Here is a 13,566-nt window from a genome sequence, read left to right on the forward strand (position 1 = left end):
AAGCGACCGTGCTAGAACCACGGGATCCGGGGGTGCCTAACACCTTCCCTCGGGTCAACAGAATTCCTTATTCAGTATTTCTGGTTCGCAGACTCCAATTGGGAAGTCGAAATTTTCCTCGATTTGGGATTTAAATTAAATCGGTAACTTGGGACACCAAAAGCCCGTCCTATCCCAAGTGGCGACTCTAAAAATAAATAAATAATCCCATTTCGAATAATGCCACTTTAAATGGAAAAACTCCCCTATACATTATCCTTCGGGGTAGGTGTGTAAAAAAGGAGGTGTGACAGCTCTGGCGACTCTGCTGGGCAAACGAACCCAGAATTTCGATTCAGGGTTCAAGAATTCGAGCTTAGTATAATTGTTATATTTGGCTTTATCTGATTTTTCTACATATTCCATGCTATATGTGATAAATGTTTTACCGTTTTGATATTTGTTGAAACTGTATATATAAACTGTCGCAAATCCCTTCCTCTTTCTGAGTCTTCTACATCATGGAGAAGGGTGCACTTCGTGTAGCTTCTCTTCTGTTTAGAGTCTTTTCCCATTTAGAACGAGGTTTGGATAAGTTGCAAAGCCGGCGGAGCTTCTGTATCCCCGGTACGCTGCCTCCCCTCGGCTCGAGTTGTCCGCTCGGGTAAGCCATGTCTAGACCAATAAACCTAGGGTTTAAACCTAGAAGAACAAATATATTATGGACCGGAAAGAGTATCAGATATATACTCGTTAATTAATGTGTTTAAAAAGATGTACTAACAAAAAGGTGGATAGAAGAGTGATTGTTAGGTCAAAAGTCGAAATTCCTACAGTCATATAAATGGTTGAAAATTGAGGAAGAAAAGTAATGGAGAGAAGGGAGCAATAGAGCAAGGATCAGCAAGCAGCCCACCTACCACAAAATCCACAAAGTGTGAAGTACAAGGACGGTCTTTGGTTCTACAGTAAAAAGCACTGAACCACTTTTTCTTCCTTTTTCCCCACTTACCACTTATGTTCTCTCCTTTTTTATAGGTGCTAGTGCTATCATATTTTTACCACATTTAAAATATTAAAAATTCATATAGTCCATCTCAGTTATATACGATTATTGTTATTATATTAAACCTTTACTACTGCACAATTTAACGAAAATGGTTAAACTCAGAAAATGGTACTAGTATTATTGGGTTTCTAAATGTGTGAATGAGAAAAAGATACTTTTTAGATTGCACTTTTATATTTTATCCATTTGTTGTCTATAAATTTCGAGGCTTGCCTCGTTTTTCATACACAAAAAATCTGAGAATTTTCCCATTTTTTTTTCTCTATATTTCTGCATTATTTTCTGTCTACGAAGACAGTCTACTAACAAGTATTTTGTTCGCGATATTAATATATTGGAGATACTATGTACCAATACACTAACTAATTTTTTCTTAAGTTGAGCGTCTGCTTGAAATAGTTTTTCTACCTTCTTGAATATAGGGGTAAGGTCTGCCTACATCTATCCTCACTAAACCCCACTTGTAGGATTACATGGGGTCTGCATTGTACACGACTAACTTTTGCTCAAGTTATATTTTGTGCAAAAAGAGGTTGTTTGGTTTGATGTATAAACTAATTTTAATATAAAAATCTGCACTACTTATGAGTAATACAATACTGATATAACTTGTAAAAGAATTTATATATTTATACTAATATTACATGACAAGAACAGGTTTGTCATAAAAAAGAGAATTTAATTTCAAGACTCCAATTACAGATCTGAGATTAAGATATGAGAAATTCTATCCCGTTCCAGCAGACAGTGATGATAAAAAAGCTCTTTTTTTATTTTTTATTTTATTTTTCTCTCAACATAATACAAATACATAAGCTAAATATACCAATTTTTTACTCTCCTCAAACCACCGACGCCTTATAATAAATGGACAAGTATCAGGTCATTGCCAGTCCAAAAGAGGGAAAGAGGGGGACTCTCCTAGGAAAGTGAAAAGTGGGTGAATCTGGCCGCCGCCCGTCGTCAGAATTTTCCTCCGCCACCGGTAAATATGTCGTCCGGCAGGTACATGGCCTACTCACCATCTCCCTCTGCTCCTCACTCTCCTCACATCGGTGGTCTTCGCTCTGCTTCCTCTGCCCTCGCCGACCAAGAAAAGTGCGTTTCCCCCTTTTCTCTACAACTTCCTTATATATATATATATATATATATATATATATATATATATATATATATAAATTTGAAATCTTCGTCTTTGTGGATTCATGTGGTTATATACTTATTTATGGATCGTGCTGAACTTGATTAGCTTATATCCGATCTTTAGTTTTTTTTTTTTTTTTTTAAATCTTGCTTTGCCTTCCTTTATATGCTGCTTTAAATCTATTTTTTGATTAAGACCTCATTTTTCTTTTTTTCTTTTTGTAGTCTGTTTTGTCCAAAATGAAAGATCTGGTTTAACTGTTTTCTTCTTTAGTTTAAAGAATCAGTTTGAGGTTCAATAAACTCTGCCTCAGTTCCAAACGGTCAAGGATTGGCTATATGGATTCTTTGCACCCATTCGAATACTTTTATTAGGTTTGTTGCTTCAAAAAGCTGTTTGCTTTGTCCCTATGGAAAGCTGTTAATTATTGATTTCCCCTTCCTTCAGATCATTTTGTCCAATCTTCTTCGAAGAAACTAAGAGAATAACAGCTGTAAAGTAAAGATTCACTCTCCTTGCTTGAACTACTCAGGCATTGATAATCAACTTTCCAAGATCCTTTTTCCCCTTCTACAACACTTATCGGTCGAAGTGGATCCGGATTTTTAAATTGGTGGATGTGGAGTACCACTACACCCAAAACTACTTTGTGGCGGTTATGCAACTTATCATATGTGGTTCGACCTGTTGCACCCAGGGGCGGATTTAGGCTCACCGAAGCGGTGTCGGAAAATTTTACTAAATATATGTATTTATACTGTACGGAAACAGATAAGTAGGAAAAAATGACACCACTTGACATAAATTGCGTCTTGGTGTGTTGGTAATGTGCTTGATTTTTCTCCAAGAGGTTAAAGGTTCAAACCTCAACTAGCACATTTTTCTTTTGCACATTTTTCTTGTCTAAAGGTATGATAATCAAAGTTATATTTCAATTTTTTTATAAATTTCGACACCGCTTAAATTTTTTTTTACGTACGCCCCTGGTTGCACCCACTGACCAAATATTAAAATTCTGTTCTTTTGATTAACATCCTGGTTCTACTCACTGAAATTTAGAGCTTATTTTTGCTTATTCTACTGCAGTCAAGTAATAGACTTAACAAGGAGACGCTTAAGTGATAGACTTAACAAGGAGATCTCGTTGCACTATGTAAATTGGTTTTTTCGATCTTACAAAGAGTTGTATGCGTGTAATATATTTGGGTTGGAACAGTTTAGTTTTTAATATTTTAGTGAAAGACTTCCCCCTCCGGTCCTAATTAATTTATTTTTAGTGAAATTTATTCATGGGAAGCTCTACTATGCTGAATCATGAGAATGAATTTCCTTAAACACTAAGCTGAAGGATTCAATTATCTGCATTCTTTCATTGGTATAATAACTCAAAATTGTTAGAAGCTGGAGCCTCTAGCTTGGGAATATAAGCTGAAAATTTTGATAGATGTACGGATGATTATCTTCTTGTTTTGTACGTATACCATAAATTATTGCGAGTCTTTAATTTGTCAATGTGTGTTAACAGGTATCTCTCAGAGTTACTTGCGGAACGCCACAAAATCAGCCCATTTGTGCCTGTCCTTCCTCATTGCTATCGATTGCTTAATCAGGGTGAGTAAGAAGTTGAATTTTGATTATTTTAGCCACTTGTGTTTCTGATATCATTAAGTAAACTTTATTGCTTTTGCACGATAAGAAGTCAAAAGATAAATAATGAGGCTGAAAAAGCATTTTAAGTTACTAGGTACATGCATTTTTTTGGAGAAGATGGTAATCCTTTTATCGAAAAATAATGAGATGGTAAATCCCATTCATGCTTCTGTTTTGCTAATTGAATGTAAGTTTAATTCAAGTTTGAGTCTTCTATGTAAAGGTGGTCATCACTTTTTTCTGGATGATTCACAACTCTACTTGTGTATTCCATGAATGTCTTTTTGTTATTCATGCTTGACTATATATTTGGCCCATAAAACAGGTATTAGTATCACAACTTTCCTTCTTCCATGGTCTGCTGAGGCGTTGCGTTTCTGCTTATTGAGAGTGTATTAAAGATGTGTCGTAATAATTCAGTGAGAGAACAGGGTTTACATTTTAACGGTGGAGCTTGTCAAAAATTTTGTTTGTAAATAAAGTTGTGACCACCCACTAGCAAGAGAGAGAAGAGGTTAAGACAGTCATGGTGTTGAATCAGTGATTATTTCCTATATGTTGGAAATAATACTTGATTGTCCCATTCTTTGTCCCTAGTATCCTACACTTTTGTTCTAGTACTATTTAGTGCTGTAGCCTGTAACTGATCCGGAAAAGAAGAAACGTGCACTTCTGCATGTGCCACTGACTGTCAAAAGGAGTCGATGAAAGGAAAAATTGGAAACTTTAATATGACCAATTATCCAACACTAGTAGTATACAAGATTAAGATGAGGACTTCAAAATTGTTCCTTAAGATAGAAGAAGCATGAAGTGTGTCTTTTGGAGCTTGTCCAGTATTAAGGGAAGGGTTGATTTGTTGTGTGATGAAACACTTGAGCTAGAGTATGGACCTACATTTGGGTATTTCTATATCGTAGTAAGAGGTCATACTGGGCATGTTATTCCTCTTGTAAATGTGTCTGCAAATGGCAAATGGCATGCCATGGACAGGTTAGACCTATAAGGAATAATTTTTCTTTTCGTACAACTGCTTTTAAATGTCTAGGAAATGGTGGAGGATATGGCCGAAGACAAGTTGGTCCATTAAGGAATAATTTTCTTTTTATTACAACTAACTAACCAGGACCGTGTCAACCTAGTTGTTGTTTTTTGCTGTTGTCTGCATAATGTGCTCCTTCTTCAGCCAGGTTTTGCCTTCTTCTTCTTCTTCTTCTCCTTCGTCGTCCTCTCCTTCTTCAGGACTGTTTTTTTATAAAAACAATTTTTGCTTCTGATTGCTGTCAAGTGTCATACTGAATCCCTTGAAATGGCAGGTGTAGTATTTGTTATTGAGAAGATTGTATATCTTGATGTCACAGTTTGGCATCTTCACCTGAAAAAAGGTGCCTTCAAGTGCCTGTACTAATGCGTTGGTTTTTTGGGTATAATTGTGCCTTTGTGCCTTAGGTTCTTCGCCCCACGCTTCCTACCCCTACTATTCCTCTCTTCATTGGAGATGCTCCTTCCTCTCCATTTCCTTTTATTATTATTGTGTGAGGTTTCAGCCATTCATCTGACAGACATTATGCATTTCAAAAAACAGGTTTCTAGAAGAACCACCTAGAGTATTGCTTTAACAAATTATTTTTTCCTGTAAAATCCGTGAGATAACTAACCAATGAAGGATCCGTCTTGTTGTCCATATTGTGGTGGCTGCTAACTGATTTATTAACCACTGCTAACTGGTACGTCTTATTCTTGGAAATTGACATTTTTGAAGCAGAACTTTTGCGTGTAACTACACTGTTGGGGAATGCTTCAGTTTTAGATCAAAGTGGGTTTGAACAAGCTAGCCCCCTGGCTTCAGGAGGAATATATTCAAATGGAGGAGCTAATATGGACAGATGGGCATCACCATTTCAATCAGAAGTATGGATACTAACTATTAACATAACCTCTTTTAGATCTAATTCTTTATCTTTGAAAAGCTTTTCTGACAAAAGTTTACTTTCCATGCTAACTTTATTCCATTTTAAGTGTTTTTAACTTCTATCTCCACTTGTCTCATGACAGGTAGTTGAAGCTAACAACAGCGACACTGATATATTAGTTTAAGCTCAGCATCTTGATTTAGAATTTTGCTTTTAGTTACTAGGTGTCTTACTGTTCTGATATACTAACGCCCAGCTAAATTTTAGAAATAGATCTAGATGCCTATGACAGCACAGGAGCATCTTCCTCTGTGTTGATTTGAATAATTTTCTCATTAGAATGTTTGGGGCTTGTTACGGCGCTGAGCCTGAATAACGAACCCTTTACGTTCAATTCTGCTAACAATTATAGGATGCTCTCAGCCAATGTGACACATTGGAAAATCAGGTTATTGGCTTTTGAAAAATCATCAGCACTTTATTTCCTAGATCAAATTCATCAAGATCTGTTCTGTTTAAGGGTCTCAGTGTGTGTCTATTTGTTAAAATTGCATTTGTAATTAGTGGCTTATTGTCTTTATTTGTTTTCTATAAACTTGCATACATCTAGTATGTGCTTTCTTAATATTCCTCTGGTATTTCTTGGATTTTGGGATGTCTTAAATCAACTGAATCTTAAGGAGGTTCAGGGTTGGTTATCTAAAATAAGGAGGTTTCCATGTTCTCCATACTGTAGTACAAATTGTTTAACCAATTCTGTGGTTATGATGTCCAGATATCGGGTTTAATGCACTCACCATCTACTCAAAGCTGGCTTAATACTCAAAGTAACTCATCAGGCCTCATAGTGAAGCGAACACTCAGAATTGATATACCCGTGGACCAATATCCTAATGTATGAACTATTATCTATTTTTCCATCCTTTTATTCATGCTTTGGCTACATCATCTTGAGTGTGTGTTTTAGTTACATTTGCAGTACAATTTTGTGGGGCGCCTCCTGGGCCCTAGAGGGAACTCTCTAAAACGAGTGGAAGCTACTACCGAGTGCCGGGTTCTGATAAGAGGACGCGGAAGCATCAAGGATCCAATAAAGGTAATATTGTGGGATGACGTAATATTTGAGAACCCATGAAATAAGCATGAGAGGTGACCTCTGTTTCCTTCTCCGTTCCTCCTGGTCTTGTCCCAGGGTACACTGAGTTGAATTGTTTTGCCGGCTGATAGCTGTGGTGATAAATGAAGCTACTGGTTCACTTTTTTTGGCCATTAGTTAATAGCCGAAGCTCGTTGCAAAGACTATTATCTTCTTGTAGAGTTTGTATTGCTTATCTAGGTGTGTATTCCAGTACTATTCATATTGGCTGATGATGTGTTTGAAGTGCCTGATAAAGTTAGAGATAATTTGCAAAAGTATTTTGATTGAGGTGAAATTTGGAATCCAGTCATTAGAATTGTCAGGAACTCTGGTAGTGTCATTGGGTAGTCTGAGGTGGTACTCAAGTTGTAATTTGTACAATTTTGCCGCTTGGAATCATCTTTCTCAACTTTTGTGTGTATGCTGTTAATAGATGTAATTACTCCTGTTTTCCATGGAAGAGCAACATGTAACATGATAATTTACTTTTGACATATGAAGGAAGAAATGATGAGGGGCAAACCGGGGTATGAGCACCTGAATGAGCCTCTTCATGTTATTGTGGAGGCTGAACTGCCAGTGGAGATAATTGATGCTCGGCTATTGCAAGCACGTGAGATATTGGAAGATCTGCTCAAGCCTATGGTAGTTTCAACATAGATTTGCAAGTTGTCATTTTTGTCTAGTATCACACATTTTCAAAAGTGGAGAGTTGATGTTCACTATTGTCTTTTCTTCATCTTCCTCCAAATGCAGGATGAGTCCCAGGATTTCTATAAAAAACAGCAGCTACGTGAACTTGCTATGCTTAATGGTACTCTTCGTGAAGAAGGTTCTCAAATGTCTGGTTCTGTTTCCCCCTTCCACAACAGCCTTGGGATGAAGAGGGCTAAAACCAGGGGGTGATCAATTCCTTCTCTGGTGGGATATGGAGCTTGTGCATTGATACACACCATTAACCAGCAGCAGCAGGTCTTATGCAACAGGTGTTGCTATTAAGTCAAGATGCCTCGCACTGCCATCGGGGCACTGGTGCTGTTCTGTGCCAGTTCTAACTTGTCTCTATATGATATGAAGTGTGTTTATGTTCTGGTTGGGGAAGATTTAGTAATTCATAGTAGTGGACCGGTTAGGAGTTTGCTTGATGTCGCCAGGTGGTTTGTCTAGAGCGTTGTCTTACCAACGTCGTCGTATTATTCCATTAATTTCTAGTTTGTGATTGATGGTGTGGGAGTGCCTGTAATGGTAGCAAGGCGTGTGTGTACTGGAAAAAGGGTAAAAACAAAAAAAGAAGAAAAAAGTGGGCAGTTGGTGCCTTTTCGGCACTCCTTTTGGAACGTAGTATTATTTTAGGGGAGTATTATTTTAGGGGAGCATTCATCTTAATTATGCGCACATCAAGCACTTGGTATTTATTTATTGTTTGTGTTAAGTCTCTGCGTGTATGCGCTCACGGTTGTATAATTGGTGCATTCCTGCGTGACTCTCATCTTGATCCTACTCGAGGACTCTAAGGTGTTGCTTGGTAGGGTGTATAAGAATTGTATTGAGTAGGATGTATTAGTAATGTTAAGATTATTTCTTATTGATTGTTTGGCTTGGTGTATTAAAAATAACATACCATTGCAAAATTATTTTAAAAAAATATTTATTTACAAAAAGGTAGAAAATCTTGGGAAGGATTTGGAGAAGATTTTTAAAAGGGAAGCTTTGTCTTTACACATGTTTATTCATGTATTGAAAAATTATGATATTGCTTTTGCTTGTCACACCCCAACCTTGGGAGGTGTGACCGGCACATGATGCCTTAAGGCCCGTGCGAATGAACACATGCCCTTATTTAATGCCCGTGCGAATGAACACATGCCCTTACATTTTTTAATGTCCGTGTGAACGAACACATGCCCTTACATTTTTTATTCCTACAATCTAGGCCATTGAGGCTTCTAAGTAATGAGAATATCAAAATTTACAATGTGAATAACTATCTTGCAAGGAAACATTGACGTTTTATAATCTCGTTATACCCAGCCTTACATGCAATTAAATGCTAACTCTAGTCTACATGTCTTTAAGAGTACCAGAAGAAACATGCGTTTATACAACCTGGTCGGGACAGGGCCCTACCATACCTAAAATATTTATAACATTTGCTTTAGTACCTATTGACTTCTGAACAACTACTGCGAGGAAGTGGAGAGCAACAGACAGCTGAATCGTACACCTACTAGGGAGGACGTCACCGGGTCTATCTGTTCCTGTGGGCACGAACACAACGCCCAAAAGAAGGGCGTCAATATAGATAATGTACTGAGTATGCAGGACCAAGAGAAACAAGTAAATTAGAGTCATAGCATAAGAGATATGAATACGTGATTCCAACCTGAATATCGAAGACAAGCCACCGGAGCGTAAACCAAACTGTGGAAATTATGGACCATGGATCATAAATGCATGCAAACTTTTGTAAAACCAAGCCACTTATTGGGGCCATGCATTAGTTTATACTATACAAATATATATACATACCTTCAGCAACTTCACTCCATACCCGACCTCGTAGAGGACTCAGTCGTACCCGGCCACATGAGGGCTAGGTAACCTCACATCACACGTCACTCCATACTCGATCTCGTAGAGGACTCGGTCGTACCCAACCTCAGGAGGTCTCGGCTGTACTCGGTCTCAATAGAACTCGGCGTAGCCGACCTCAAGAGGGCTTGGTAGCCTCACGTCACACATCATCGTACCCGCTATACAAGGGCTCAATAATATTTCATATCATGTCTCATCATATTCAATTGATCGGTGGTTGCATAGTAGGTGCCGTATCCAATCGACTATAGTGCGGCTCGGTAGAGTAAAATAGATACATATATATAAGTGCAATGCGGTTACAGTTTCAAGAGGTAACAACTTTAAACTTAGAATGACTCATACTCTGGATACCAAATGGAAATAATGTAGACTTCGAAAGGAACGCTACCAACAAGAACGGACAAGAACAGGACAATGTCATTGAGAGTGCTTAGAACTACCAAACCTTACCGTACATGAATCATTTAGAAGGAAGGAGAGACTTACACTAACTCATGCCAGAAAGAAGGTTGCCCACATACCTTGTCGAAGAGCTAACTTTACTTCTACGGTGGTTAACTTTGCCTTTTAATGAATCTTGAGAATCAATGCCACCAGACGATGGGTGTTACAACAACGATTCCAAGTTCCTTCAAACTAAGTCCTGTTAAATTCAGATTTACCTTCGACTTTTTCTTAATTGTCTAGGAAATTCTAAAGGGGCGTTGAGAGTATTTTGAAAGGACTTATTTAGGTGATATCTTCTAGAATGAAAGAGAAAGAGTCCCACTGCCCATTTATATTGTTACCAAGCATAGGAATTTTTGCCACTTCCACATGCAAAAAGGGTCACCCCGACTTGGCTGTCGTCCCCGGTGAGACAGCTGGTGAAATTTGGTCGCTGCAGTGCCTCCTATGCCCGGTAACGTGTCACCCTCTGATTGGTTGCGCGTAAACCTCATAGATCCTCCAATTTCACATGTGGGGTGTAACATCGTTTTCCCTTCGGAACATTCGTCCTCGAATATTAAATAATGGCCCATCGTGATAGTCGCATTGTTGCCTTCCATAGTGGGGAATAAATGGCGGTACCTAGATTTCATATCTTCTTCAGCTTACCACGTCATTTCTTCCTTATTCTTGTTCCTCCAAAGTACTTTAACTGAAGTCACTTCTCTAGTTCGCAGTTTACGGACTTGTCGATCTAAGATGGCTATCGGAATTTCTTCGTAAGATAGGTCCTCTGAAACTTGGACATCTTCAATAGGGGTAACACGGGATGGATTAGTCAAGCACTTTCGGAGCATAGACACGTGGAATACCAGATGCACTAATTCCAATTCCGGGGGTAACTCAAGCTAATAAGCCACATGGCCGACCTTCTGTATGATTTGGTATGGTTTGGTATACCGGGGGATGAGTTTGCCTCTTTTACCAAATCTCATCACGCCTTTCATAGGTGACACCTTCAAAAGCACACAGTCTACCATAGCGAACTCGAAATCTCGCCGCCGGTTACCCAATACGACTTTTGCTGCTTCGAGCGGCCAACAATCGATTTTGAATTAGCTTCACCTTTTCTACAATTTGTTGCACCAGCTCTTGCCCCAATAACTTTGTTTCACCCACTTCAAACCAGCCGATAGGAGATCTGCATTTTCGTCCATATAGGGCCTCATATGGTGCCATTTGAATACTGGAATGGTAGCTGTTATTCTAAGCAAATTCGATGAGTGGTAGATGATTCTCCCAATTTCCCTGGAATTCCAAAACACATGCTTGTAACATGTCCTCGAGCGTTTGAATAGTGCGCTCGGCCTGGCCGTCGCTTTGTGGATGGAATGCTGTGCTAAGATTGATCTTTGTTCCCAATCCTTTTTGGAATGATCTATAGAAGTTAGTTGTAAACTGGGCACCTATATCTGATATGGCGGAAATCGGAACCCCATGGAGTCGAACTATCTCCTTAATGTATATCTTAGCATAATCTTCAGTCGAGAAAGTAGTTCTTACTGGTAGGAAATGAGCTAACTTGGTGAGTCGATCCACAACAACCCATATGGAATCGAACCTCTGATGTGATCGTGGTAACCCGGTAACAGAATTCATGTTGATTACTTCCTATTTCCAGACCGGAATTTCCATATTCTGCAGTATACCTCTTGGTTTCTGATGTTCAACCTTGACTTGCTGACAATTGGGGAACCGAGCAACATATTCAGCAATATCCTTCTTCATGTCATTCCACTAGTATAGTTGTCAAAGATCTTGGTACATCTTGGTTTACCCCATATGAACAGAATACGAACTAATGAATCTCTGACATGATCTACTCTCGGAGTCCCCCGACATCAGGCATGCATAGCCGGTCATGGTATCTAAGGACTCCGTCCTCGGATAGCTCGAACACTTGCTCCTTTTGAAGGGGAACACTTCCCCTCATTTTCACCAAGTTTGGATCGTCAAATTCCCGTGCTTTTACTTCTGCTACTAGTGAGAATTCAATAATATTTCGAACTATGGCTCCTCTGCTACCGGTATCGAGCAACCGTACACTTAAGTTAGCCAACTGGTATAAGTATTTAGTCATTTCCAATATGTTTTTTCACGTGTTGTAGATGCCCTTGGATTTACGACTTAATGCATCAGCCACAACGTTTTCTCTCACTGGGTTGTACAAAATATCAGTATCATAATTTTTTAACAACTCAAGCTATCTCCACTACCTCATATTTAATTCTTTCCGCTTGAATATATACTGCAAACTCTTATGATCGGTGAATATGTCAACATGAACTCCATACAGGTAGTGACGCCATATCTTTAAGGCAAATTTAACAGCTACTAGATCCAAGTCATGAGTTGGGCAATTTGCTCGTGTTTCCTTAGTTGCCTCGAAGCATAAGCGACAACTTTCCAGTGTTTCATTAGAACACTGTCCAATCCTACTCTAGAGGCATCACAATATACAACATACCCCCCGGGTCCCTCAAGAAGCGCTGGGATTGGCGCCGAGGTTAACCTATCTTTTAACTCTTGGAAGCTCTTCTCGCCAACATTGGTCCACCAAAATTTTGCTGCCTTATGTGTCAACTTTGTTAATGGAGCAGCTATAGATGTTCTCCTCAAATCTTCCATAGTAAAGTTGTGTACCTCAGTAGGAGTTGTGGGCCTTGGCCAATTCTTAATAGCTTCAATCTTTTGACAATCAACCTTGATACCTTCACCGGATACTATATGCCCAAGAAACGTCACTGAGTTCAGCCAAAACTCGCACTTGGAGAACTTGGCATACAACTTGTGATCCTAGAGTGTGCGTAAGACCTTCCGCAAATGCTCTGTGTGCTCTGCCTCCGATCGGGAGCACACCAGAATATCGTCAATGAACACTATCACAAAGATATCCAAGAATGGTCTGAATACTCGATACATCAAATCCATGAAGGCCGCCGGTGCATTGGATAGGCCAAAAGACATGGCGAAAAACTCGTAATGGCCATATCTTGTTTGAAAGGCTGTCTTCGGAATGTCGTCTCCTTTTATTCTTAACTGATAGTACCCATATTTGAGATCGATCTTTGAGAAATACTTATCACCTTGCAATTGATCGAGCAAATCATCGATCATTGGAAGCAGATACTTGTTCTTGATGGTTACCTTATTACGTTGCCGGTAATCAATATACATTCTTAACGATGCATCCTTCTTTCGAACAAATAATACTGGGGCTCCCCACGGGGAAGTACTGGGTCGAATAAATGCCTTATCAAGAAGATCTGTCAATTGATCTTTTAATTCCTTCAATTTGGCAGGAGCCATCCTGTATGGGTGAATCGATATTGGCTAAGTATCGGGGGGCACATCGATAACAAACTCAATCTCCCTTCGGGTGGAATACCTAGGAGCTCATTAGGGAGCACATCGGGGACTTTACTTACGATTGGTACCGACTGAAAGGTAGGAGGCTCCGCCTCCACATCATGCACCCGCACCAAATGATAGAAACATCCTTTCGTGATCATCTTCCGGGCCTTAAGGTAATAAATAAACTTTCCTTTTGGTGCTGCAACATCTCCCTTCCATTCGATAGTAGGCT

The 13,566-nt window shown here is 39.1% G+C and overlaps 1 protein-coding gene across 2 annotated transcripts; it reads left to right on the forward strand.

Annotated features, from left to right (window-relative positions):
- LOC109207517 (KH domain-containing protein At5g56140-like) lies at positions 1,903 to 8,483 on the forward strand. 2 transcript variants are annotated; one of them, XM_019370462.1, is made up of 7 exons: positions 1,903 to 2,146; positions 3,718 to 3,803; positions 5,608 to 5,753; positions 6,531 to 6,650; positions 6,723 to 6,851; positions 7,395 to 7,538; positions 7,650 to 8,483. In XM_019370462.1, exons 1-7 carry the CDS (start codon positions 2,040 to 2,042, stop codon positions 7,797 to 7,799), a joined length of 882 nt encoding a protein of 293 aa, XP_019226007.1. In that variant the 5' UTR covers positions 1,903 to 2,039; the 3' UTR covers positions 7,800 to 8,483. The 2 variants fall into 2 exon arrangements, with proteins under 2 accessions (XP_019226007.1, XP_019226011.1); XM_019370466.1 differs by having other exon boundaries at positions 1,921 to 2,146; positions 6,735 to 6,851.

Source organism: Nicotiana attenuata, chromosome 2 (genome assembly GCF_001879085.1).
Source record: "Nicotiana attenuata strain UT chromosome 2, NIATTr2, whole genome shotgun sequence".
Taxonomy (NCBI): Eukaryota; Viridiplantae; Streptophyta; class Magnoliopsida; order Solanales; family Solanaceae; genus Nicotiana; species Nicotiana attenuata.